The 23,161-nt window shown below is 35.3% G+C and overlaps 2 protein-coding genes across 3 annotated transcripts; both read right to left on the bottom strand.

Annotated features, from left to right (window-relative positions):
- Window positions 1-1,960: 1,960 nt before the first annotated feature.
- LOC118282274 (L-dopachrome tautomerase yellow-f2-like) lies at window positions 1,961-12,284 on the bottom strand. The gene is made up of 8 exons (XM_035603265.2): window positions 11,928-12,284; window positions 7,590-8,026; window positions 5,488-5,609; window positions 5,164-5,390; window positions 4,366-4,480; window positions 4,119-4,199; window positions 3,267-3,377; window positions 1,961-2,945 (listed from the first exon to the last, which is right to left on the bottom strand). Exons 2-8 carry the CDS (start codon window positions 8,017-8,019, stop codon window positions 2,805-2,807), a joined length of 1,227 nt encoding a protein of 408 aa, XP_035459158.2. The 5' UTR covers window positions 8,020-8,026; window positions 11,928-12,284; the 3' UTR covers window positions 1,961-2,804.
- A 4,695-nt stretch (window positions 12,285-16,979) lies between these two features.
- On the bottom strand, window positions 16,980-23,030 carry LOC118261983 (hybrid signal transduction histidine kinase M). Of its 2 annotated transcripts, XM_035573062.2 has the most exons (4): window positions 20,947-23,030; window positions 19,195-19,386; window positions 18,516-18,682; window positions 16,980-17,702 (listed from the first exon to the last, which is right to left on the bottom strand). In XM_035573062.2, exons 1-4 carry the CDS (start codon window positions 22,873-22,875, stop codon window positions 17,480-17,482), a joined length of 2,511 nt encoding a protein of 836 aa, XP_035428955.2. In that variant the 5' UTR covers window positions 22,876-23,030; the 3' UTR covers window positions 16,980-17,479. The 2 variants fall into 2 exon arrangements, with proteins under 2 accessions (XP_035428955.2, XP_035428956.2); XM_035573063.2 differs by lacking the exon at window positions 19,195-19,386 and having other exon boundaries at window positions 20,947-23,025.
- Between the last annotated feature and the right edge of the window lie 131 nt (window positions 23,031-23,161).

Raw genomic sequence — 23,161 nt, 5'->3', positions numbered from 1 at the left:
CTTTATTTATTACAACACGTGAACGTGTGCGGTATTTTTTTTTTTTTTTTTTTTTTTGAGGGGGAAAATCATCCAATGACTTTTCTCGCCTTGGGCGAGGCGAGAGGGGGTGTCAGACTCTTACTGACTAAAAACCACCCCGTTCCTTCTCCTGCCTTTCGAGCCGGAGCCCCGGTAAACCCGCTAGGTTGTCCGCAGCTCCGGATTAGGCATCAGCCCTATTGGGCCCCATCTGTGGTGGTCTGATGGCTCTTTGAGGCGCGCGCGGAACGCGACGCGCCGCACGCACGGGTCTGGTTCTGGTCGGGCGGCGAACTACCCTTGCTCGCCGTCCGCAGGCCCGCACTTACGGTGGCCGGAGATCGTCACGCGATCCCCGACGCCCGGAGTGTCTCTCGCGACGGCTGGGGCGTGAGGAGGTTCGTTCTCTCACGCGCCCCGCCTCCTCCTTAGCTAGCATGACTGCTTCGCAGAAGGAGGAGACGGCATCCCAGTCCCCCTCGCTCCGCACCATGGCTTGTACCAATGCCGGACGCGAGAGGTCGCCGTCGCCGACTACATCCCTGAGGACACGGCGGTGCTCAGCCCATGCAGGGCACAGCGCCACCGTATGTTCCACTGTGTCCTCAGGACGATCCTCGCAGTGAACGTGTGCGGTATAGGTGCATAAATTGATTAAATGCCCTTAATGTCCAGAAAAACATTCATCAACACCATCAACACCATTGGCCAAAAACATGCTCCTACATCATTAAAAGAGAGCGCGAGGTTGTGTGTCAATGATCCAGTATAATAGAATTAAGTCAAAATATGTTTGTCTGTTAACATGACAGTGAATGTTAAATCCAATAAAAGTATATGTCTGACTGCTTCGGAGAACAAAAGCCACCATATTTTGTTTTGCAAGTTATAAATATAAAATGTAATTTATTACAGAACTATTTATTTAAGATTATTTAACTCTTGCCAGGTCAGCGAACTGTTAATGAGTTTTATAATTCTGAAATTCTTCATTCTTGACAGGTTCTATTTATGGTAAATTATACCGCAGTTTACTCTTGAACTCCTCCATACAATGAGAGTAATAACATAACGGAGCAAGAAATGGGATCTCTACCTGTAACTTTAATGAAAAACATAAAAACGAACCAAAATCTGTGATTGGAAACATTAAAAAAAAATTATTCTTTTCAAAACAATAACATACGAAGAGATTCAAAATGTTTTAGTATCAAAGTTAAAAATTACCTTAGCAAATCATTGTACTAATATTTAAACAAAACGTCATTTAAGGTAGACAAAAAAGATAAAAGTGATAAGTTGGGAGCTGCTGGATGCAGGTCTCTTCCAATTCTGGTTGATTGGTCCATTGGTTGAAAAGTCCTTAGGGGAGGTCTATGTCCAGAAAAGAAAGTTATATGGCTGATATAATGATGATGAAAATGACTCTACCCACAGCAGCCATGTCATTGGTTGTGAGAATAATCTCGACCAATGACATAAAAATTTTAGAATATTACTGTTGTATGTTCAACTTATCTCTGGACTGTACCTGATTTATGTAATCATAATTACATTAGTGTACCTACAACTTAAAAAAAAGTAAGCTTAAAGTTCATCATGGCATCGATGGCATGAAACATGTTCAGATAACATGTCATGTTTATTTTAAATATTATCTTAAACACAGTTATTATCGACCCATGTGTTAACTTAGTTTTATGCGGTTGAAAAAAAAATACATGTAGTACTGAAAAAAAATATAAAGATCGATGTATTGGGTATTAACCAGTACAAACCAGATCTGGTTGAATGGTGCAAAATATGTAAAACTGTACTGTAATATAACAAATGAATAAATAAAAATATAGATATATACATATATAAATACACACCGATATAGGTACCAAATACCATTACTGCCTGAAAAGGTAAATCGTTCAATAAAAAATGTCCCTGGTTTGTAGAATTAATTATTTTATTATAACTAATGACCTTAGGAGTTACATAATTTGTACTCTAATCGAAGTATAACAAAGTAGTAGGTATACTTAGTACTAAACAGATAATTAGTAAGTAGACATAAGAAAATAAAACCTTATTTAAAACTGGACATTTTGATCAACTGAATAAAATTAGATAAGTAATAATTATTTTTTATTAATTTGTTGCCTGAGATCAACAGGAGATTCTTACCAATTACATAAGCAAATAGGACCGTATTCTTGAAGGCTCAGGAATACTTAGGATGCAAATTATTAATTAATACGTAACATTCTGATTTGTGTAGTACAAAATATATTTGCAATACATATATAGAATCTTATCAGTAAGAACACTATTATGATTTTAATAATATCACATCGTATCATAACAAACATTCTCAAACAATCTATCACGAGATATATGTATAGTTATATCTTTAGTTAGGATAGTTATTTACTTACATACATAATAATATGTAATATAACAATGTTACGTGACAACTCGTACTACTTATACATTATTTGATTTATTTAACATCAAACAATACAATAGATATAAATATCTAATAAATAACTCCGTTCCGATTCGTAAGTTTTTTTAATTACCGGCGAATATACGATCATATCGATTGCCTAACGATAAGCAATCGGCGCAGCCTATGGACACCCGCAACACCAGAGGTGTAACAAGTGCGTTGCCAGCCTTGTGGGGGTTAGGGATGTGGGGATATGGGGGCTTCGAGATTGGGGAGTAGTACTTATCTACTTATTAAGAAAAATATCCGCAACAAATATTGTTATGGACATGGAACAAGTAATTTACTGACACGCAGTTCCCGCAATCGCCTCAGTAGTGTCGATGCTAAATATTCTGTAATTGACCTCATTCGGGTCGATAGTTTTGTAGAGGAAGCGAGCCAATTTGTCTGTAAGAACCCATAGGATTCCTTCATCGTCCACCTGGAATAAAAAAATGCGTATATTATAATTATTATGAATGTCGTATATTATCCTATAGTGGTAAGGTAACATCAAATTTTAATCAAATAAGATTTTCTTTAACATCATCATCAAATTGTGCCAATTTTTTTGCGCTTTCAAAACTTTAATAGTGGAATTGGTAATTGGAATTATGGTTGAAAGGAATACAAAATAATAATAAAGATCTTTCTTTATGGAATAAGGGGCAAACGAGCAGACGGGTCATCTGATGATCAGCGATCAGCACCGCCCATGGACACTCGCAACACCAGATAAAGATATTAAAGATCTATAAGTTACCTTCAAATCGTTAGGGAACTCGAAGAGTTTGGGGTCACTCAATATAAGAGGATTGTTGTCTGGTGTGTACGGCTTGTTGGAGTTCCAGCACGCCACTCCATCACGGTTCACCTGAAAGTTATCAGAGTCAAATGGTTTATTGACTAAATCATACGTATTCAAGAATTCGTTCGAAGTATATATTATAAGATTTCCACTACTTATATCCGTAGATATTGTATACATATGTGACTACTGTCTATACTATTACCGTAGGTACTTCAATTTGTTTTTATACCAGATACCTTAGTACGGTATATAATTAGGTAGGTAGCTGTCACTGCTCATAATAGGACAGACCTTTAAATTGCAAGATGAATAGACATTTGATCGACAGCAATGACTCCAAAACCATACTTTATCAAGCCCAATATAGAGTTAAGTACTATTTAAGGTTACAGTTCTTATAGGATTTTTTTATGAATAGATTCTATTGTCAGGTACGTGAGATGAAGGTTATTGGCTACAGGTGGTCCTTATTGTGTAGCCAAGATCAAGTAAATAGGTATAGAAAGAATGTCAACCGTGGTGAAGGTTCGCCATTCGATATCATTGTTAATGAAGGTTATTCAAATTACAGTTACTTCGAATAAGTGAGTGCATATTCGTACGTTATATGTGCAGAAATGACCGCTCATTGCTTCTTAATTTTAGTAATTAAATTTTGCAATTAGTTGCAATATCTAAATGGTTTTTGGTTGCTCAATCGTATCCTTGCACTAACAAAGCTACCTCGACATACCTTTTTATCTTTCTTCCGCATTTAAACAGACTAGAACTAGTTCTAATAATCGGTATCGATTTATTGCTTACCTGGGTGTAAAACAGGACATGAGTTTTAGGATCGTAGTAGCTGGCAGCTGATTGCGTGCGTTCACCTCTGTCGCCCAGAAGCTGTAAAAACGATAAGAAATCTAAAATACCGGGAATGACAAAAACTTTCTACGTAAACAAAAGCATTAACAACTATTTATAAATCCTAACGCGACTCAATTGTTTCATTGTTGCTTATAAATAATGCAGGGCAGGTTTGCGCATGGCAATAAGTTGGAATTCGAACCTTGAAGTCATGGAATGCTTCGGTCTTGTCAATATGCTTGTAATTACGGAGCAACTCTGTTGACACACAGAACTCCTTGGTGCTGGAGAATGCATGGAAGAACATTGTCCTATACCTGTGAACAAAACAATCGACCATTGTGAACTATTTGCCATTTCGACATACAATGCTAAAAATCATAATTAGACGTTAGACGTTAGATAAATTAACCGTGGTACGACCTCGGTTTTGAGAGCTTTTATACATTTTTGGGGTCAGTGTCGAACGTCACATATTGTTCGGTAATTTATTAACGTAATGAGCGAACATAAGTTTCCAAGATTACTTACGATAGTTCTAGACAATTAAGTTATGACTGTTTTTATTACTACTGATATGTATTAAACTTGATATTTCAAAACTGCAATTAGATTGGAGCATGTCCAGTTAGTTCATTACATATGGCAAGGATAACATGTAGATTGCAATTAAGTTCTCTAGTGACCTTTATTAACTTTTTTCTTACGATACGAATGAAACCTACAACACCGCTGAGAAGGATGACAACAACTGAAGAAATACTGGTTTGACTCTTATGCTGATTCAAATAAAAAATATTTTTCCAAATAGTTTTGTTCCAAATATTATTTTACAGCTGTATTATTAATGCAGAGTTCTACTAATAGTAAGTATTGGTGTCCATTTTCCTCCATCAAATCGAAAAGGTATTCCCAATTATAAATACTATTTCAAAAGAAGCTAGTTTCAAAAGATTACTTTGTACTATCCTATCATTATTTAAGTATGATATTCACTTACCCATCCTCTCTGGGTTCCGAGAGAGCCAACGCAAATACACCATCAGTCCACTGGAACTCGATACCGCTCACATTGTACGAACCAGCCAAAGGTTCAAAGTGGAAGTAGTGATGGGAGATCCTCCAAGAGTCGTCCTGCTTCAGACTGTACACCACTACTCCGTAGGCTCCCAAATCAGGAATATACGCATATGCGTCATCACAAGTATCTTTGTTTACATCTACAACCTGAAGTACAAAAAAACAATCACGACATAAGTAGGTAGTTACTTACTTGTATAAAACTGGTTCCAGTATAAGAGAGCTTGTAGGTGTTTTTACTTACAATATTAGCGAAGAACGAGTCTTCTTTCATATCACTAGCCTTGCACTGATACCGGTGAATCAGCTGGTCTGTCTTCAAGTCAAAGATCGCAATCGATGGCCCGTTGATTTGATTTCCAGCTCCTAGACAAATAAAAACAAAGACAATCAGACACTTAATTATTTTCCTGTAGGTTACTGTAGCATTAAAATGTTGTCTAATAAATAATTAACCTTATCGAAGTTCGCTGTTGTAAAGCCTGACATCAAGAAGTAAATCTATGTCATCTCTTAATATATGTATAAGATATTCTATGAAATAGATGTTATGTAGCTGATAATGTTTGCATCCCTATTATAATTGTAAACCGCAAGTCAAACTTTGATGTTTTATAATTCCTATTACAATACCAGGGAAACAAGATCAATCACCATTAAAACTTAAGTTCCTAACAAGTATTGTAGTGTCGGTTTAATCAATATTTATGTTACTTATATTAATATGCAGTTAATTGAATGTTGTTTTGTAGCCAAGCGATCACGATTTGTTCCAGATTATTGCGTGTAGGTATTTATTAGGTCATTACTATTTATTGATAGTTTGATTTCTAGGCTAGAAAATCGTTTGTACCTATCTTAGTTTTATACCTTCCATCTAAATATGTATTTCTCAAAGAACCTTCTCAAGAGAAGTCTTTTGTGACTCCTATACCAACAATGTTGCTAAAAGCCAAAATTAACAATCTATTCTCAATCCAAAACCGTTATTAAATTGATAGTTCTATACAGTTTCGGTTAAAAAAATTTGATCAATCCAGCGATTTTGAATTATCACGGATATTATTTTGTACGTCAAACTTTCATCTATGTATCTACTAGCCTACAATTTATAGGTACCTACCACTAATTACAAGTATATATGTATGTATGTACCAGATGTACCTATATTAAGTAAATTTGCCCTTAACGACAAGATTTAGCGTAACCGTCACCTCTCGGCCGAGCAAGCAAAGGCAGGAACTTGTGTTTTGTCGTTGCAAAACTACGGTGTCAACATCCGTACACACAATGATTCATTATTTTTCTGTGTTGAATGTTTAAGAGAGTACTTATTTACTTATTAAAATAAGGTTGGTAACATCAGACCCTTTTATGCAGAGAGAAGTACAAATACACATCAGCAACAAGGACTCTGACCCTCTTTTTTTAACCACTTGGCCACCAATCTGCTTACTGCTAGGACAGCGAAGCGAAGATGTGGCTGAGGCCTTCTACAAAAATCTAATAAGTACATTACTTATAATGTTTCTGACCAACGAATCTCGTGATTTAATAGTATGGTAAATCGCGTCATCAGATATTCCCTGCAATAAATTAACACCCACTATGCAATAGACATCCATCTAGTAAATATATTATCACTCAATCTAAACTATTCAGTATTAATTAAAGGTATGTGTGAAAACTAGACTAGACTACTAGACTAAGTGCATTATTATCCTTGCACATTACAAATGAATTATTTGCATTGTAAAATATAAAAATGAAGCAATCCTGAAACACCTAAAACAATTAAATTTCTGTGTCAAGTTCTTACAACATAATAATAATTCTATTCATTCATACATCTAGGTAAAAAAGTCGTGATTGATGGATATCAAGTCTTTTGATGTCGTAAATTGCAAAGAAGCATATAACTTGAGTTAATTACACATAATAAAATCAGATACTGCAGTGTGAATAAATTTTCTCATGCAAACTCGGTCACACAACGCATGCGAAATATGTCCAAAAGAGTGAAAAGACGTCTGATTGCTTTGTATTGTTTTCATAGTAATTATTTCTGTTCGGGATTGTTTAAGCACAATTTCAAACCTACAACATCAAAGGTAATAAGTATTAGGTTCTTGATTGAAATCTCCAAATTTTTTCAACTTCATTTGATACCTAATACATATTCAAGGTTACGTATAGTACTGCCTCATCGACTATATCCTACTAAGTACCACACAAACTGTACTCTACGTATGCTATAATTTCGAAAGCGTAAGTAGAGCATTCTTTGAAACAGCAAGTACATAAAATACCGGTTCCATTTATGCGAGTTCTATTTTTAAATCTTACCAAAGATGTCTGCCATTCCAGAATCGATGACCCACAGTCTGTCGCACTCATCCACAAACACTCGGAAAACTGAGATCATTGAGCTGTTTGAAGGTAGTTCCTTTGCATCGTCAGGTACAAAGTTGTCCTTGAAAGATGGGTATGGTTTTAAAGCCTGGTCTTGTGGCCCATCCAGGTCTACGTAGTTCAATGTAGAAGCTACACCAGCCTTCCATCTAGGCACGGTAACAAATACTTTGTTCTTCCAACGTGCTAATCCCAGAGGCAGATTGTTCTCAGGAATAAACCTCTTTTCATTGATAGCGTTTGCTCTGCTTTCTGGAGTCTCCCAAGCAAAGTCCATCAGTTTCCATGCGAACCGAAGCTGTGGTGTGGCGGCATGACACACCGTCATTACCGCAAGGGCCACGACGAAGCCGATTGCCCTCATGTTTAATCTGGAAAATAACACATCGTTTAAAATATTTCCACTAACTCAAGATACTATATACAATATACAAAGTATTAACAATTCCGGTTAGTTACATAGACAATTATAGCAAATGTGATTTATCACTTCAACTCTCGCAAGAAATCGGTAATTATAGTTATACGGTTTGATTGAAGTATAAACGATTAACTGCCTACAAAGTTTAATACCTTTTTTATTCCGTAAGGTTGAAATACAATGACAAAACTTCCTTTTAGATTTCGTAAATGAACCAAATAAGTAAACAATTCGGTAAATTAGATAATTAAAATATCGTATAGTGAGATTTTCGTAATTAAATCTCGCGTCTGGTATTTTTGAATGGTGACAATTGTACTCATCGCAGTGAGATGTTGCAACGTGGTAATGACAGTATTGTGAAGCGGAGCATCTCTCAAACCCTATCATAACAGTTGGCTCACGTTTTTGCAGATGGCTTGATCTTATTATTGAGAAACGACAAGTTTGCTGTATTCTTCCTTATCGAACAGATCGAGCTTGTTATGTATTCGGATAGCATGGGAACTGTGACAAGAGTTGCGTAAAACTAAATAAAAGGAACATCACGGTGTTCATAAATGTGATACAAAGTTGTGGCGGTGGTTTTGTCGAGTGTCATGTTTCTCACATGCACATATTATAACCGGTACATAAATACATTAATTTACTTCCGATATATGTAAGTCTTAATTAAACAGGAACTAGGTATAAGGTGAGTGTGTGTTAATCGTGAATGTGCCAAGTCACTAGTTTTTGCGACTTCTGTTCAAGGTTTGCAAGCTTTATGATTATTGATCATAAGAAAACTCGTTAATAGAATCATCAAATATAAACAAACTTATTTATGATCGTTCGTAATGATGTCTAGTGCAATTACTAACAGTGTGGTAATAAATGTATGCAGTCACTTAGTACCTATTTGCTTGGTTTACTTAATTCTGCGTAATGGGTCCATTGTTATGAGAAACTTCCTGCATATTCTTAATTTAAATAACTGTTCTCTTAAGTTTATGTAGCTGTTAACTATGATATTTACTTATCGTCGTACAAACCGTTCTTTTATCTCTGAAAACGGTTATTGTGGGAATCCTACATCCTATGAGATTTCATTTACTTGATATTACAATTTTATTAAAAAAAAAGATATTGTTTGAGATGGCATGTACAATTTAGATTTTTTTTTTTCGTTACGTATCTCAGAAAATAACTGTTATTGTTTTTTGAGAGTATAGCAGTAATAAAAGAAATAAATTATGGTTTTTTTTTTGTAAAATCCTACTATTTATTATTATAAATGCGAAAGTTTGTATGTTTGTTACTCCTTCACGACTGAAAGGATCGGGATGAAATTTTAACCTGTTTAAAATTTCATATTTCGTTAATTTTATTCTGGAATAACACATATTATGCTACTTTTTATCCCACGGTTACTCGGGCAGAGCCGCTGGCAGAAGCTACTAGAATACAAACAAACTAATAAATTGTCAGATTATTTATTACACCCATTGACTTCCGAAAGTTCTATTTATAAAAATGTAGAGTCAATACTGATTCCAAATGGAAAAGGGGAAATACCTACTGCTATGGGTTTTCCTCATAGTATTTCGGGTTTCCTACCCACTTATTATTAAGTTCGCCGAAAGCCAGACAAACAGTAAGTTGTTTAAACCACAAATATTAATCTGCCGTCATTGTTTACTAAGTAGCACATTATGTACATAAAAAAGTAACTACTTAGCTGCATGGTTTAACAGGAAATATCAAAAAATACAAGTAGTTAGGTGCAGTATATTTATTAGGTACTTATAACTACGTCACAATAGGTGCGGACAGTGGACACAGTGACAGTGATGACTCAGGCGTGTTTATAACTGTGCCTATTTTATAGAAAAACTATTTTTTTTTCCGCAAAGGAGATGGCTAAATGACTGACCCAGGCATAATAACAAGAATACGAATTTCACGCTAACCCGTATCATTTAAATATTCACTTATGAATTATTATGTGTTTAACTAATTCTTATAACTTGGTGAACAAAAATTAACAAAAATAAGTTTCATAATTGATTTTTTTCTGTTGTGGTTTGACATGACAAAACGGAAGTAAGTACTGCAAGCTATTATTAGGACATTAGTTTCCCCGAAAATCAAATCGAAATAATTAAACGAACATCAATTTTTAATAACGGTAATATAATGACTTTTTTCTGAAACCAAATAATTGTAAATGTTTTGATCGACACAAAATATATATTTTGTATAAGATTGCACAATCTTACTATATATTTTGTGTCTGTCCTTGGTTACTTTGTTGTCATTATCTAGTATAAGCAGAACTGTTTACCTATCTACCTCATATATAAATAACTTTCGGCTTAGGTACCTCAAAACGCCTTGGAAAAGTTCAGAGCAATGTTATATTTTGAAGTTTTTGTAACGTTGTTTGACGTAGGAGCGCTACTTTATTTTCAGGATTGCGCAGATATGCCAAGTTTCTGGACCTTCTTAACTACAAAATATCAATCTTTAATTATGCGGCTTTATTTATTGCTAGGTACCATATTTATTCAATATTTATTTGTACGGGTTACGACGTCCATACTTTGGTTTAGCCATGTCCTTTAAACCTTAATAGTAAATTATTTAGTTTCTATTTTCTTTGGAATTTTGGAGCGAAACATTTAAGTTTTTCTTAATCATTATCTTAGATTAGTGCTCTTATAAGTACTCTTTATTTTCTTGATTTAATTGGGAACTTTTATACATAATATGTATAATGTCAGTTCCATTCTCTGACACCCTTATTAAAGAGACTGCACGCCGAACTTTTACGATCCATAGTTTCTGTTAGTCTATTTGATAAACAAAATAGTCAGAAAGACGTCAATACTTATTTTATCAATAAACACATTGAAAAGTGACATAAACCTACTTTTAATAAATCTAGGTAGGTTGTGAAAAGTAGTATTCTCAGACTAACTGACTGACTAATTCAAACATAACTTATTTAAATAATATTTGTCTTTATAGTTATTTTTGTTGTATTTCACGCCAATTTGTGCCAGTTGTATGATTCGTACCGGTTAATGGATGGCGATGGTAGGTAGTTCAATTTATTATGATGTTTAAGACTTTCATGCTGCAAATAATATAAGCATACAGCTCTTTAACAACTTGAGACTTTGTGATAGAAAATATAGGACAACTTTATTTCATTCAAATCCATATATGTACCCAGATAAATTCTTAAACTAATAGAAGCTAACAGTTATACTAGAGATTGTAATAAATATATCTGTTAGACTATTCGTTTTAAGAGTTATTCGCTCGTTTTATTTCGTATAAGAGAGTTATTCGTTTTAAATTCATAAACAACAAGTGAAAAGTTTTGATGAACCTAACAGGAATTTTACCACGCACATATATCATCATAACTGTAGGCACTCTTTCATATACTTGCATAAAATATTGGTTATACAAAAACGTTTCCTTTCCTTGTATGACATTGCATTTCAGTGTCATTGTGTCGCGTACTGCAAAACTTAAACAGGATGGTAAATTCCTAGGTATTTTCGTTTTTGGACATTACAATATGTACTTTCCAAAATATGAATATTTCTTAAACCAAAACTATCTATTAATCCAAAAGATTAATCTTATTGTTTGGAAAAAATATTATACAAACTATGACTTTATTATTAGGCCGACTTTCTAAAGTTGAAAAAAATTGCGTCAAATTTTCGTGAAAAACATGTTAAAACTGTGAGAATTTGCAAAAGTCAAAAGAAGCAAATAATTCCTACTGAGTAAAATCAATGAATGAAACTGGAGCATGCACTGAATTGATTGTAAAATGTTGATAAACTTACGTTTAGCTTGAAGTGGTAGAGTAAAGCCGAAGGTAGTGCGTAGTGGGGGTCAATCAGCCCGCGACCGGTTCAACGGGACCGCGCAGACAGACTAAACAGTTCGAGGTCTCGCAAGCCTTTATATATACATAACAACTTCTCGATACAAAGCCTTCTTTCCATACTCATACTATTGTACAGTTCATTTAGGTACAAGCTCCGAAATAGCTCTTAGATGCCATAAAACAGTTTAGTTACTTTAAATTGAATAAAATGTCCAAACCAAAAACAAAAGATAGTGTGCGTAAAAAACTAGCAATAACTAATCGTGTTTACGCTTAACCGATTGCTATACAGCACCTATTACTATGTCATGTTTAAACACTCGACGATTGCGCGATCGCAACGTTGTGAATTCGACTCGGATAGGTAATTCAAGGCCCATCCCCGTGACCACTACATCCGTTGACCATTCAAACAGACCAATTACATTTTTATCCACGACCGACGAGCCTGCGCTAATTTGCGAAAAAAAAAACTAAAATGTCACACTGAATTGAATATTAGTACCTGATGAGTATTGTTCGTGATGATGCGTGATACCTGCCAGGCCTGGCAGCCTAATGATACCGATTATGGATCTCTCACAATAATAACAATAAAAAAAATATATTATGTAAAGGCAAACTTCATGTTATGCGTAAATAATTGTTATCTACTTACCTTTATGAATATCCGCAGTTGGCTTTAACTGCCTACTACTGTTTCAGTGTTTTGTGAAATTAAAAAGTCCTTTCGAGTTGATGAGCCATTTAACTAACTCCATTCCTAGAAGAACTTACTACAAACCGTTCCATCGAAAATTGCGTTAAATTACGTGCATACTTAGTATCACGTCTTACATGAAATTAAATAGAGCACAGTTATAGATCATGTAACATTCAGCACTAAAGTTTATTCCTATACAACACCTTATATAAAGTAAACCCTAATTTTAGAATCGCGGTGAAATATCTCAACCATAGCTCGTAGTGCGTAGCGCGTAGCAGCGTTGTCCCGCTATTTCGAAGGCATAGCGTGGTCTTAACTGGCGTCGATTCGGCCGCACACAAGCAGTTCACAAACTTTAAACCTTAGTTAGAATGTACGGCTTAGGATTTATGCTATTCGTCATATCGCCCTGAACTTAAAAATATGTTCAATGACTATTACTTTCCTGTAATAAAACAGTTTTTAATTTTCATAAACGTGTACAGTTTGTAAATTATGGTCGACTCACAAGTTGAGTGACCACGGTTTACACACTTATGAGATTGATACCAGGAAAATGCTGCTACGCGCTACGAGCTACAGCGTATTATTTTGTAGCAACTTAAGTAAGAAATTAGGACTTGCTGACTTACAGCTGCGTATGTAAGGGTAGAAACAAATTGTGTGGCATATATTATAATAGTTTTTCTAGTTGCTATCTCGATTATACTTTTCTGCTGTGAATGAGAATCAATAGATAAAAAATTAAGTTTGACTAACGCCGAGAATTGATTTTCAGTATTTTTATGATTTGTACTAACCAGTTTTGTCAATGATGAAATGAATAAATTAATGATATCCACCATGTTACAGATTCCGGAGCTACCTAGCGGGTTACCGGGGCTTTGTCTTGAAAAGCAGGAGTAGGAACGGTGTGGTTTTTAGTCAGTAATAGTCTGAAACTCCCTCTCGCTTCGCCCAAAGCGGAAGAAGCCATAGGATGACCTTCCCCCCTCAAAAAAATACATGTTACAGATAACAATAATATTGTCATACCCTAACGCACCCTTCCTAACTCCATTATATTTCTGAGAATTTAGTAGTTGCACTAACAATCATACACGCACCAAGATACAATCGATTAATCAGGAAGTAAGCTTAGAGTACATGACGTTACTTGAATACTGTTTGGTTTATTTTTTCAGCATCGGCGCGTGCATGTCGTGGTGATAGGAGTGACCGAGCAACAAGGTTGGGTTAACTTAACAAGTGAGGTTGACTGCCCACGTTCGTTGCCATAGTACTTGTAATAGATACTTTATTAAAGTCATCTATCAGATCAATAGTCATCTCTATCTATCTATCTATCAATTGATTGTTAAACAGAATAATTAATTTATTATAATAATTTATTTCAATTTAATTGACTGTTAAACAAAACTGTCTTCATTCATATATAGGAAGTACCTATTATTAATTATGTAAATGTATTATATTATCCTTTCCTCTCCTGTTTCATGTTAAAATAGACGGATATAACTACGATACCAGATAGTTTTATTGCGATAATATTAATATAGGCAGACATTCCATTCAATAAAGACATTCATCCATTGATTAACAGATGACACTTTCAACTCGGATGAGTCTTTAAAACCGCATTCTGTGCAGCTGTGTACCTCCGACTGATAATTATTTTTTTATGTTATAAACCAGTAAACGACCAGACGTATCACCTGATGGTAAGCCATCGCTGTCGCCCATAGACACCAGTGGCGTTACAAGTGCAAAGATGACGATGCTGCTGAGGCTCTAAAGATATTCTCAAAATAATTTTTGAGTTGCGATCAAATTCGTAGGTACAACCACAAGTAATACATATCTATCTTCACTCTTCTATGTCAGTCAACAATAAGTGATTGCAAATCGAAGTCAGAGTTCAAACGCTATTACATACAATTTGCTTCACCATTGTTACGGTTACATTACATCTTACAAGACTCCTTTATATAAAATCGTCTAACTGCGAGGACTTTTTAAAAGCAAGTCGTGATCATCAACCGCCGTCCCTGACTGATGCGGTGCTCAGCATAATTAAATCTCACTCACTTTGTCCAAAGCGAGCGCATTTTACGTCACCTCCTGCCGTAATTATGAGAGCAATTACACTTGTGCGCCGTAACTAAGTATTGACTGAAAAGGAGTGAATAAAATTTTCCCACAAACTTTTGCTACCTAATACATAGTAGATGTGTTTTAATGTTAATGAAGTTAGAGTTCTTAATTATATTTGTTAAGAATGTATACCTATCATGTTACTGAAACTGTGTTGGTATTACAATATACATACACGACACTGTATAATACTGTATAATTAAATAGAGCTAATAGTAACACAAACTTTATTCAGCACTTAGAAGTAGTTTAGTTCATCTTAATTAATAAGTGAAACTAGATATTTAATGTGTTTAATTCAATAGCTAAACATTACCTAACATTAAATTTGATTATCCACAAATCAATAAATGAATCTTAGAACAAACATAGCAAATTAATATATGTAGATACATACTAGGTATATATGTACTAGAATCAGATGTTTGTATTTATCTATTGCCAACAACCTACATATTTGCAATAGGCTGCTTATATCTTGTGAAATGATCCATCGAAATATGAGACGATGAGACTCTTGAGATGATTCTAAGAATTTATGACATTAATACCTGCCTTAGTTTAATGTTTCTTGACTGGTGCCACGGTACCTAGATCTAGAAATAGATTCCATTTTTTTATTCTCCATGACTATTAGGGTCAGGAAAAGACTCACCAGCCAAACCTGATTTTGATTTTAGGAAATACTGCACAGTTTTGATAGGTAGGTAAGGTTTTTTTGGGTAGGTACTGGAACGCGTTCTCGGTTGTCAATTGAAATTCAAATAACGTCGATGTCTACTAAATATTATCAGTTCCTACATACTCATTTTATTATGAGAATTTCACTGAGAAAGTTAGGAATTAAGACTCGTGCGAAGCAGCTACGAGCTGGTACAAATTTATAAACAAACTGAGAGTAGATGAGTAGTGTGTGAAACGATTATTATGAATATTTCATTCCGTGAGGAAATCACCACCTATGTCACCTTATTGCCTACTTTAATAAATATTTGGATATAGGTACTATATGTATAGTAAAATTTGATATATCATATAACTGGAAGGATGAATCATAATATGGTTTGTGCCATAGCTATAGGTACCTTCTTTGGAAATCCCAACGAGTATAAATACGTAGTTACGTGATTAATGAATTAACCACCAGGTGTCAGGCGCCATTCGTAGGTAATGTCACACCTTTTAATCTGAAAAGGGATAGACAGAGTGGCACTTAATACCCCCTTCCTACTAATGATGCCATGTCATGTAATAGCGGTATGATTTTTGAGAATGACAGAAAATTAATAATGTATTGAAAATAATACCTTAAGTAATTTACCTAAAGAAACAATTTCAGTTGCAGATACCTAATAATGCATATTACCTATACCCACTCCTCACTCATCTTTGTATACCTCTTTTACTGAGAATTTTCGGTTGCCGCATTTGTAACCACTTGATCGTCTACGGGAATTATGACGTCAAATGCAACCAGAAAAAAACATTGGCGGTAAAGTATTGTATTTAAATATTGTTTGTATGACGTCCATAAGATACAATCAACGTCTTAAGATCAATCTGATGGAGATTAAGGTAGAGTTATATTCAAATCACCGAATGTTGCAGACAAGTTGAAATGTTTGGAGTGCCTATTATATTATTATTTACCTATTGATTTCATCGCAAGCTTTTGAGAGTATTTAGTAATATTTTTGATAGTGTATCTAAGCATTTGTCTGAAGTGTAAAAAAATCGTAGCCCCCTCTTAGCTCTTTGTCAGCCTGTGATGATTGATGGATGCCACTAGAAAGTGTTTATAAACTCGCGCAAATAATTATATTCACCTTACTACGTTAACGATGTATGATAGTAGTTGTAAATATCTGATATGTGCGGACAATAAACTGTGAGTCAGGAACGTCTTCGCATATTTCTCTTCGGTAGCGCGTAAGGCGCATTCTGCTTATCGAAGCGTTGGTAAAAGTGGGCGCCCATGCGAAACTGACTGATCTCCTCAACTAAACACGTATTCCACATAAATACATTGAAATAATTACCAATAATTGCCGCTTGAAACTATCATTATAAAGCATCCGTACCATGCTTTTCTTCAAGAGGATGGCAGATTTTTTTATGATGGGAGTTTAAGCTAGAAAAACAATAGAACTTTTTACAACAATTTTACTGGCTAACCGATAAATAATTACAACTACTATACAAATAAGACGAGATAACAATTGACCTAAACAAAGTTAAAAAAATATAAAAACAGAAAATATTTACTTACAATCTTACAATAGAATAATAAAGAATATTTGGCACATTGGCTTTTATAACCAATCGAAAAACTTAATCTACGGATTTTCTTGGAGTAAACATTAATCAACAAGAAATGTACTATTGTAAAAAATAGTATCATAATCAGATTGGAAGTTTTGAATGCAAAACGATAACAACAACATGTCGGTCGAAAACAAACTAAAGATCGTACGTAACAGCTCCCAATAATTGAGTACAACTACCGTCTCTCTACTGGAATCAAATCCTAACAAAATTAATGATAAGGAAATCTACAAATGCAATAATTAGAGAGCTTACTTCCAGAAAATTGGGAGTTTAAGATACAACAGCAGTCTTTGATTATTGTTAGGGAATATTTTTAAAGATCAACAGTTTCCCGTTCTTCTACAATATGCTCTGTAGTCACTGGGTTCATCATCATCTGGCTCGTAGTCACGGTGTTTGTATGGGGGAGACTGGAATTCTGTTGGTCTGGACTGATGCCTGTATTCCATTGAGTGCGATGGACGACGACGCTCGGGCCACCGCCGCCTGTTCCGATCCTGCTGGTAACTTGCACGAGATGGTCTTCGTGACCTGTAACGAGTTCTGCAACAAGCAAAGGTTTACAGTTTACACTAAGGCGATGAAGAGTTAAAAGATATGACGTCATGTTTTTAAAATATGTTGTGTTCTTGATAAGTTTCTTTTAACCTTTCCTAACTGTGTTAGAGTCTACCCTGAATCAATTTTTTACATGAACATATTTTTCTCGAAAAAAATATTGAGCAAGTACAATCTTAGGTGACGAAATTCGTTGTTCAACTTCCCAAAACGTAAAACCAAGGAATGAAAAACTTGAATGTTATAATAATTAGTCAAGACTAATTATTTGAAGAGAATGAGATATATTTCTAAACTTAGATTAGTTTAGTAGTTTAACATAACATAATAAAATTCGATACCGCAAATTAGCCAGAAGATTTTGTTCGTAAATTCCAAATATTTACAGTATTTACAAAAAGTCCATGAACTTCATTTAAAGGCTTGGCGTGCATTGCCGACTCACATAATTGCACGCAGGCCACAAGTTTGCATAATTGTGTAAAACATGATTTAATCTTTATGCGTGTTTAATTTATGTAGCACTTACAATGTGTCCCAGCGTAATTTATAGCATTCATTTAACATACAAGCTAGACTTCCTCAAAAAATAGAGTGAAAACAATGTTCATATCGAGTAAATAACTAAGGGATCTATGACAGCCACATGACAGCTTTCGTTTTTAAACTTAGAAGTCTAATAAAATTAACTTGTAATATAAAAAATAAATTGAACCAGAAATATATGCCGAAATACGATCAGTAGGTAAATAGTAATACTAATGTGTGTTTGAGAAATATTTTAGAAAATCTATTTACCCGTATGGTCTCTTCTTGTACTGAGTAGGTTTCTTCATTTCGGGTCGACGCATGAAGTCTTCCTCTTCTATATTCTCAGGATCCTCGTGCACTGGCTTCGTATGATGAAACACTGGCCTCACGTAGGGTATATGCACTGGGTAAGGTTTCTCAACTGGTACTGCCACCTGGTCACACAGAACAACTTCATATTAGACACAAAGACTAACATATTAGACGCAATGAAGTCACATGCACCCTAGTTCAAGGTGCTAAACATTTCAGTTTGTTACTACACCTATGTATAATGATATGTAATTATCATGCTGCACTCCACAATTACGAAGGAAATAATTAGCAGTATTATAATATTCATGCAATAAGCTGAATGTGGGAAAATTGTATTCAGTTACCGTGTAAGGAAATAATTTTTCATTCAGATTTACGTGAAAGATATTAGATGAATAGATAAAACATGCAAAGTTAACAAAAGTAAATAATTAATTTTATTTCGGTCTAATAAATATTGCACTTCCACGATTCAAGTCCACGTAGGCAAATTGCTATGTAAATGCTGAGTAAATGTTGTCGACCGCGAGATCGTTGCATTGCGTAAACTATGGCGCTTCGCAGTCTCATTGACACGCACAATGGGATACGTGCGCATCTCTGCAGAACATCGAGATACGAGGACACTAACCTCTTTCTCGACAGGCACAGGGACTAGCTTCTCTACCGGGTAGGGAACCTTTTTGTAGACGGGGTAGGGCACCGGCTTCTCAATAGGCACGGTGATCTCCCGCACCACGGGCACCGCGACCGGCCTAGACACCGGCACCCGCACTGGGAACGGACGCGGCACCGGAACGATTACCGGGTGCGGGACTTCTATCTGCAAGTTCATGTTTGCTCTGCACTCACCACTAGTTACTTATCCGTACTACTATTTATTGTAACTTAGTGTCTAGTGTGATACCACGCCGCTTTTCTTTTTTTTTTCAGCCAACAATCCGTAGTTTTACGATATAAGTAATTTCCTCGACAGTAAGCAATAACTTTTTTTATTATGAAATTACAATTATAACGTGTACACACTGAGAGCTACTCAGAGTAGATTTATTACCTATATCTTGAAAATATTTGATGCCTAATAGAAAGCTACAACACACGCAAACACTCGAATCAGTAGTAATAAAAAAACTACTTTGAAAATCGGTTTTATATTTACTAATGATATACATCAATACATCTAAAATAACATGGTAATATTGTTTCGTAAAAGGCGCGATCAATATTTTATTTATCACGAACGCTAACACTTTCTTCTGTCCTTCTTACAATGCATACAAACTATCCGCTGCTCTACTTGCACCGAAATCAAAGGAATGGTAAAAAGTGAAATTGTGAGTAGTACGCATAATGCATGCCATGCAACAGTTACAGTAAATAAAGTACTACGAGTATGTTATGGTGAATGAACCACATGCTAAGGTGAAGACAGTAATCGTGTTAGGGTTACATAAGTCAGAAACGGCGTAGGTAAGCTCTACGAATGCTACGAGGCTACGCCAAATACCTATTTATATATTTTAGGTAATATTTAGGTTTACACCTTTGTGCCTTCATTATGAAGATAGTTTTTTGTAGTATGTACGTGCGAAACCCTTAGATCTCGTACGATGCGTGCTTGCTCGCCGTTTTAATTATTATCAAGTTCAGCGCAGCGTGTAACAAGTAGAAGTTGTTGACTTTCTTGTTAACTTGTGAGTACTGACATGATAGAATCTCGACTTCGGACTAGCAATATATTGTGCCAATCTTGCATCAAAAAGATAAATTTTATTTAATCATATTTTAATCTTAAATGATGTGACTTAGTACTTATTTAGTTTGGGTAAAGAAAATAAGGAAAAATATCTTGATAACTTTCGTTTTCTATTGATTTAATGTATACTAAGTTATCTTTGCTATCATCACAGAAAGGGCTATCTTTACTGAACAGATAGCTGACCAGTTATTGCTTTCACTTACAATAGCTAATGTAGCGTGACTCCAGGAGGTCGTCGAGCTCATTATTGCCGCCCAACTACTCGTTAAACCATCGATCAGGGCGCACTTACACAATTTCCATATTTCGATTTCTTTTACATAACTTTCCAAACGTATTAAAATTATTTTTAAATTAAAACCAGCTCAACCCTGTTTCTTTCATTCGTATGGCTTATAATCCCGGTCGAGTATAGTATTACATGATTTCTCCTGGGCGCACGAGCGCGCATCATTTTACTGGCCAAGATCGAGGAAATTAGTGCGCGACGTGAGCTCTGCGTCTGCTTTTCCGATCCGCATTCCATCATATCATAGGCTTTTTGCTCAATTATACACATAAATAGACATTGTTAACAAGTGACCACTTACATTAAAAATACAAGAATTATTTTTAATCACTTACCGGGTACGGCTTCGGAATCGGCACATGCATAGGTTTCGTTTCAGACCCGTAACTTTCGTAATCTCGTACAGATGTATCTTTAAACTTAGTCTTCAAATATGACTGTCTCCACTTCTCGACGAGGTTTTTGAATTCATTGTCATTATCATAAACGTTATTGCTTGGCTTGAATGTCGGTAAATACGTAGGGTGCGATGTGTCGTGTGTTCTGAGACCTAGTAAGTCTTCTTCAGATTTGAATCTAGTGTCTAATAAATCTTTGGTCCACTCATTTATTGGCTTATGTGTTTTACGAGGTCTGTTTATGTGAGTATACGGCCAATCGGGTAGTTTGCTGTCTAATTGTTTCGGATAATTTGGTTTTTGCGGTCTTTTAGGAATGTTAACAACATCGGTACCAATTTCACTGTAATGAGGTTTCTTGGCATAATCTTTGAAGGATGGGTAAACATTACCCCAATAAGAAGTAGTTGTTGGGTTACTACTAAAAGAGTTCTTGAATCGATTCAAATAGTCGCTTGACTTAGTTTTTTCCTTAAATGGCACGCTGTTGTAATCATCATCGTCATTAAATTCAGGCATTTTCTTGAAATTTAAAAATTCTGAATCTGGATATTGATAATTTGTTAAATCAACATTGCTACTCGCTGATACTATTTCATCAGGATTGAAGGGTTTTTTTGGTTCACTGACATCGTATTTGAAGTTCATATTACTAAAATTCGTGGAATATCCGTAGCTCTTTACAGAAGAGTCTTTCCAGTTTGTAAAATCGTTACTGTAGTTCCCTGATGACCATGGCTTACTCTTGATTTTCTTTTTTAGTTCCATTGGTTTGTTATTAGCCGCATTACTTTTGGGTCGTGTATTAACGTGATTGTAAGTTAAATCTTGTTCGAAGTAATTATTGGATTTAGTTACAGATTTGTCACTAGATTCTTCGTTATTTTTCATATTGTAATGTTCCACTAATTTTGGTGAAGAGTCCATGAACTGATTGTTATTTTTGTTATTATTCGTATTACTATTGAAATTATGAGTAAACGTATTTTCTATTTGAGTGTTTTTCATTGAATTTTGTTCGTTCGATGGTTGGTTGATATCTGATAAAAACTTACTAGTATCCAATTCAGTGGGATAGTATGGTTTTATTTTTGTAAAATCCACTACTTTAGGGAACTTTAATACAGAAGACATTTTAACTGTGTCTTCATTTTCTTGCGGTTCATAACTATGGACATAATTATTGGTACTTTGGTAACTCCCACTAGATTCACTAAATGCGGGTTTATTTTCATGGGTTTGCTCTGGTTCGGGAAAATGCAGATATTTGTTGTCAGACAAGTTAGAGTAACCATTACTATAAATATTAAATTCAGTGTTATTCATTCTGTGCCTTTGCCGAGAATTTATTTTAGTACCATACACTGGTGAATCTGTTTCTTCTGCGTTGTGGTTGCGACCACCATTGTCCTCAGAATCATTATTACTATTTTGTTCTGCAGTTGTACCAAAATTAGGATTGTTGTAGAAGTTCATTGAATTTGAGGAATATTGTAACATACCACTAGGTTGGCCCATGTTGACCTCGTTCACACCGAAGGAGTGACCTTCAAACGCCTGAGTGCCATAATTTCCACCAAATCCTGTCGTATCCATGGAACTTGGGAATGCAGGTGCATATAATCTTGTAGTAGATTCTTGATTTACCCCGCTCAGGAAGGTGGCGTAGTCCGGTGAGGTTGGCACGAAGCCATCGTAGGAAACAACGTCGTTAACTCCGAAAGTTGAATATGCAACAACATTCGGCTGTATGGTAGTATCCTCTTGATCCTTGGGTCGTTTATTCTTCCTAGATTTCTTCGCGCAGACAACATTACTAACAACTAATAATGTTAATAACGCAAAGTAAAGTTTCTTGTTGAACATATTGAATTAATCACTGTTTCAGGTAACAACGTACTACGCACTATTTACATTGTACGAGAACGTGAGCCACGAAAGGTGTTCGATAGTCGACTGAACGAGGGCACGTTACGGCACGATCATGAAGCCGCGCACTCATCGGGGTGCTCCGCCGCTGACCGCCACCGCCCGCCATTGGACGTGTCTCCCGTGTCCTAAGAAAACGAAAGCGTTTTACGCTTCAACAACTCTACGAATTTCCCCAACTAATTATTCGTTAATAATACAGTCGCTGCATTCAATAATAGCT

This window comes from Spodoptera frugiperda, chromosome 20 (genome assembly GCF_023101765.2).
Source record: "Spodoptera frugiperda isolate SF20-4 chromosome 20, AGI-APGP_CSIRO_Sfru_2.0, whole genome shotgun sequence".
NCBI lineage: Eukaryota > Metazoa > Arthropoda > Insecta > Lepidoptera > Noctuidae > Spodoptera > Spodoptera frugiperda.
The sequence above is the reverse complement of the archived record's forward strand: the minus strand, read 5'-3'. Positions and strand labels throughout refer to the sequence as shown.

Bases quoted from the DNA above. Each gene is read 5' to 3' on its own strand.
- LOC118282274 (XM_035603265.2), bottom strand. From the start codon at position 8,019: ATGAGGGCAATCGGCTTCGTCGTGGCCCTTGCGGTAATGACGGTGTGT. The intron at 4,200-4,365 runs GTTCGAATTCCA...TCGTTTTTACAG, and splicing joins AAGCATTCCATGACTTCAAG to CTTCTGGGCGACAGAGGTGA. The intron at 2,946-3,266 runs GTAACTTATAGA...TTTTTATTCCAG, and splicing joins AGTTCCCTAACGATTTGAAG to GTGGACGATGAAGGAATCCT.
- LOC118261983 (XM_035573062.2), bottom strand. From the start codon at position 22,875: ATGTTCAACAAGAAACTTTACTTTGCGTTATTAACATTATTAGTTGTT. The intron at 18,683-19,194 runs GTTAGTGTCCTC...CTGTGTGACCAG, and splicing joins CTGTGCCTGTCGAGAAAGAG to GTGGCAGTACCAGTTGAGAA. The intron at 17,703-18,515 runs GTAAATAGATTT...TGCTTGTTGCAG, and splicing joins TACAAGAAGAGACCATACGG to AACTCGTTACAGGTCACGAA.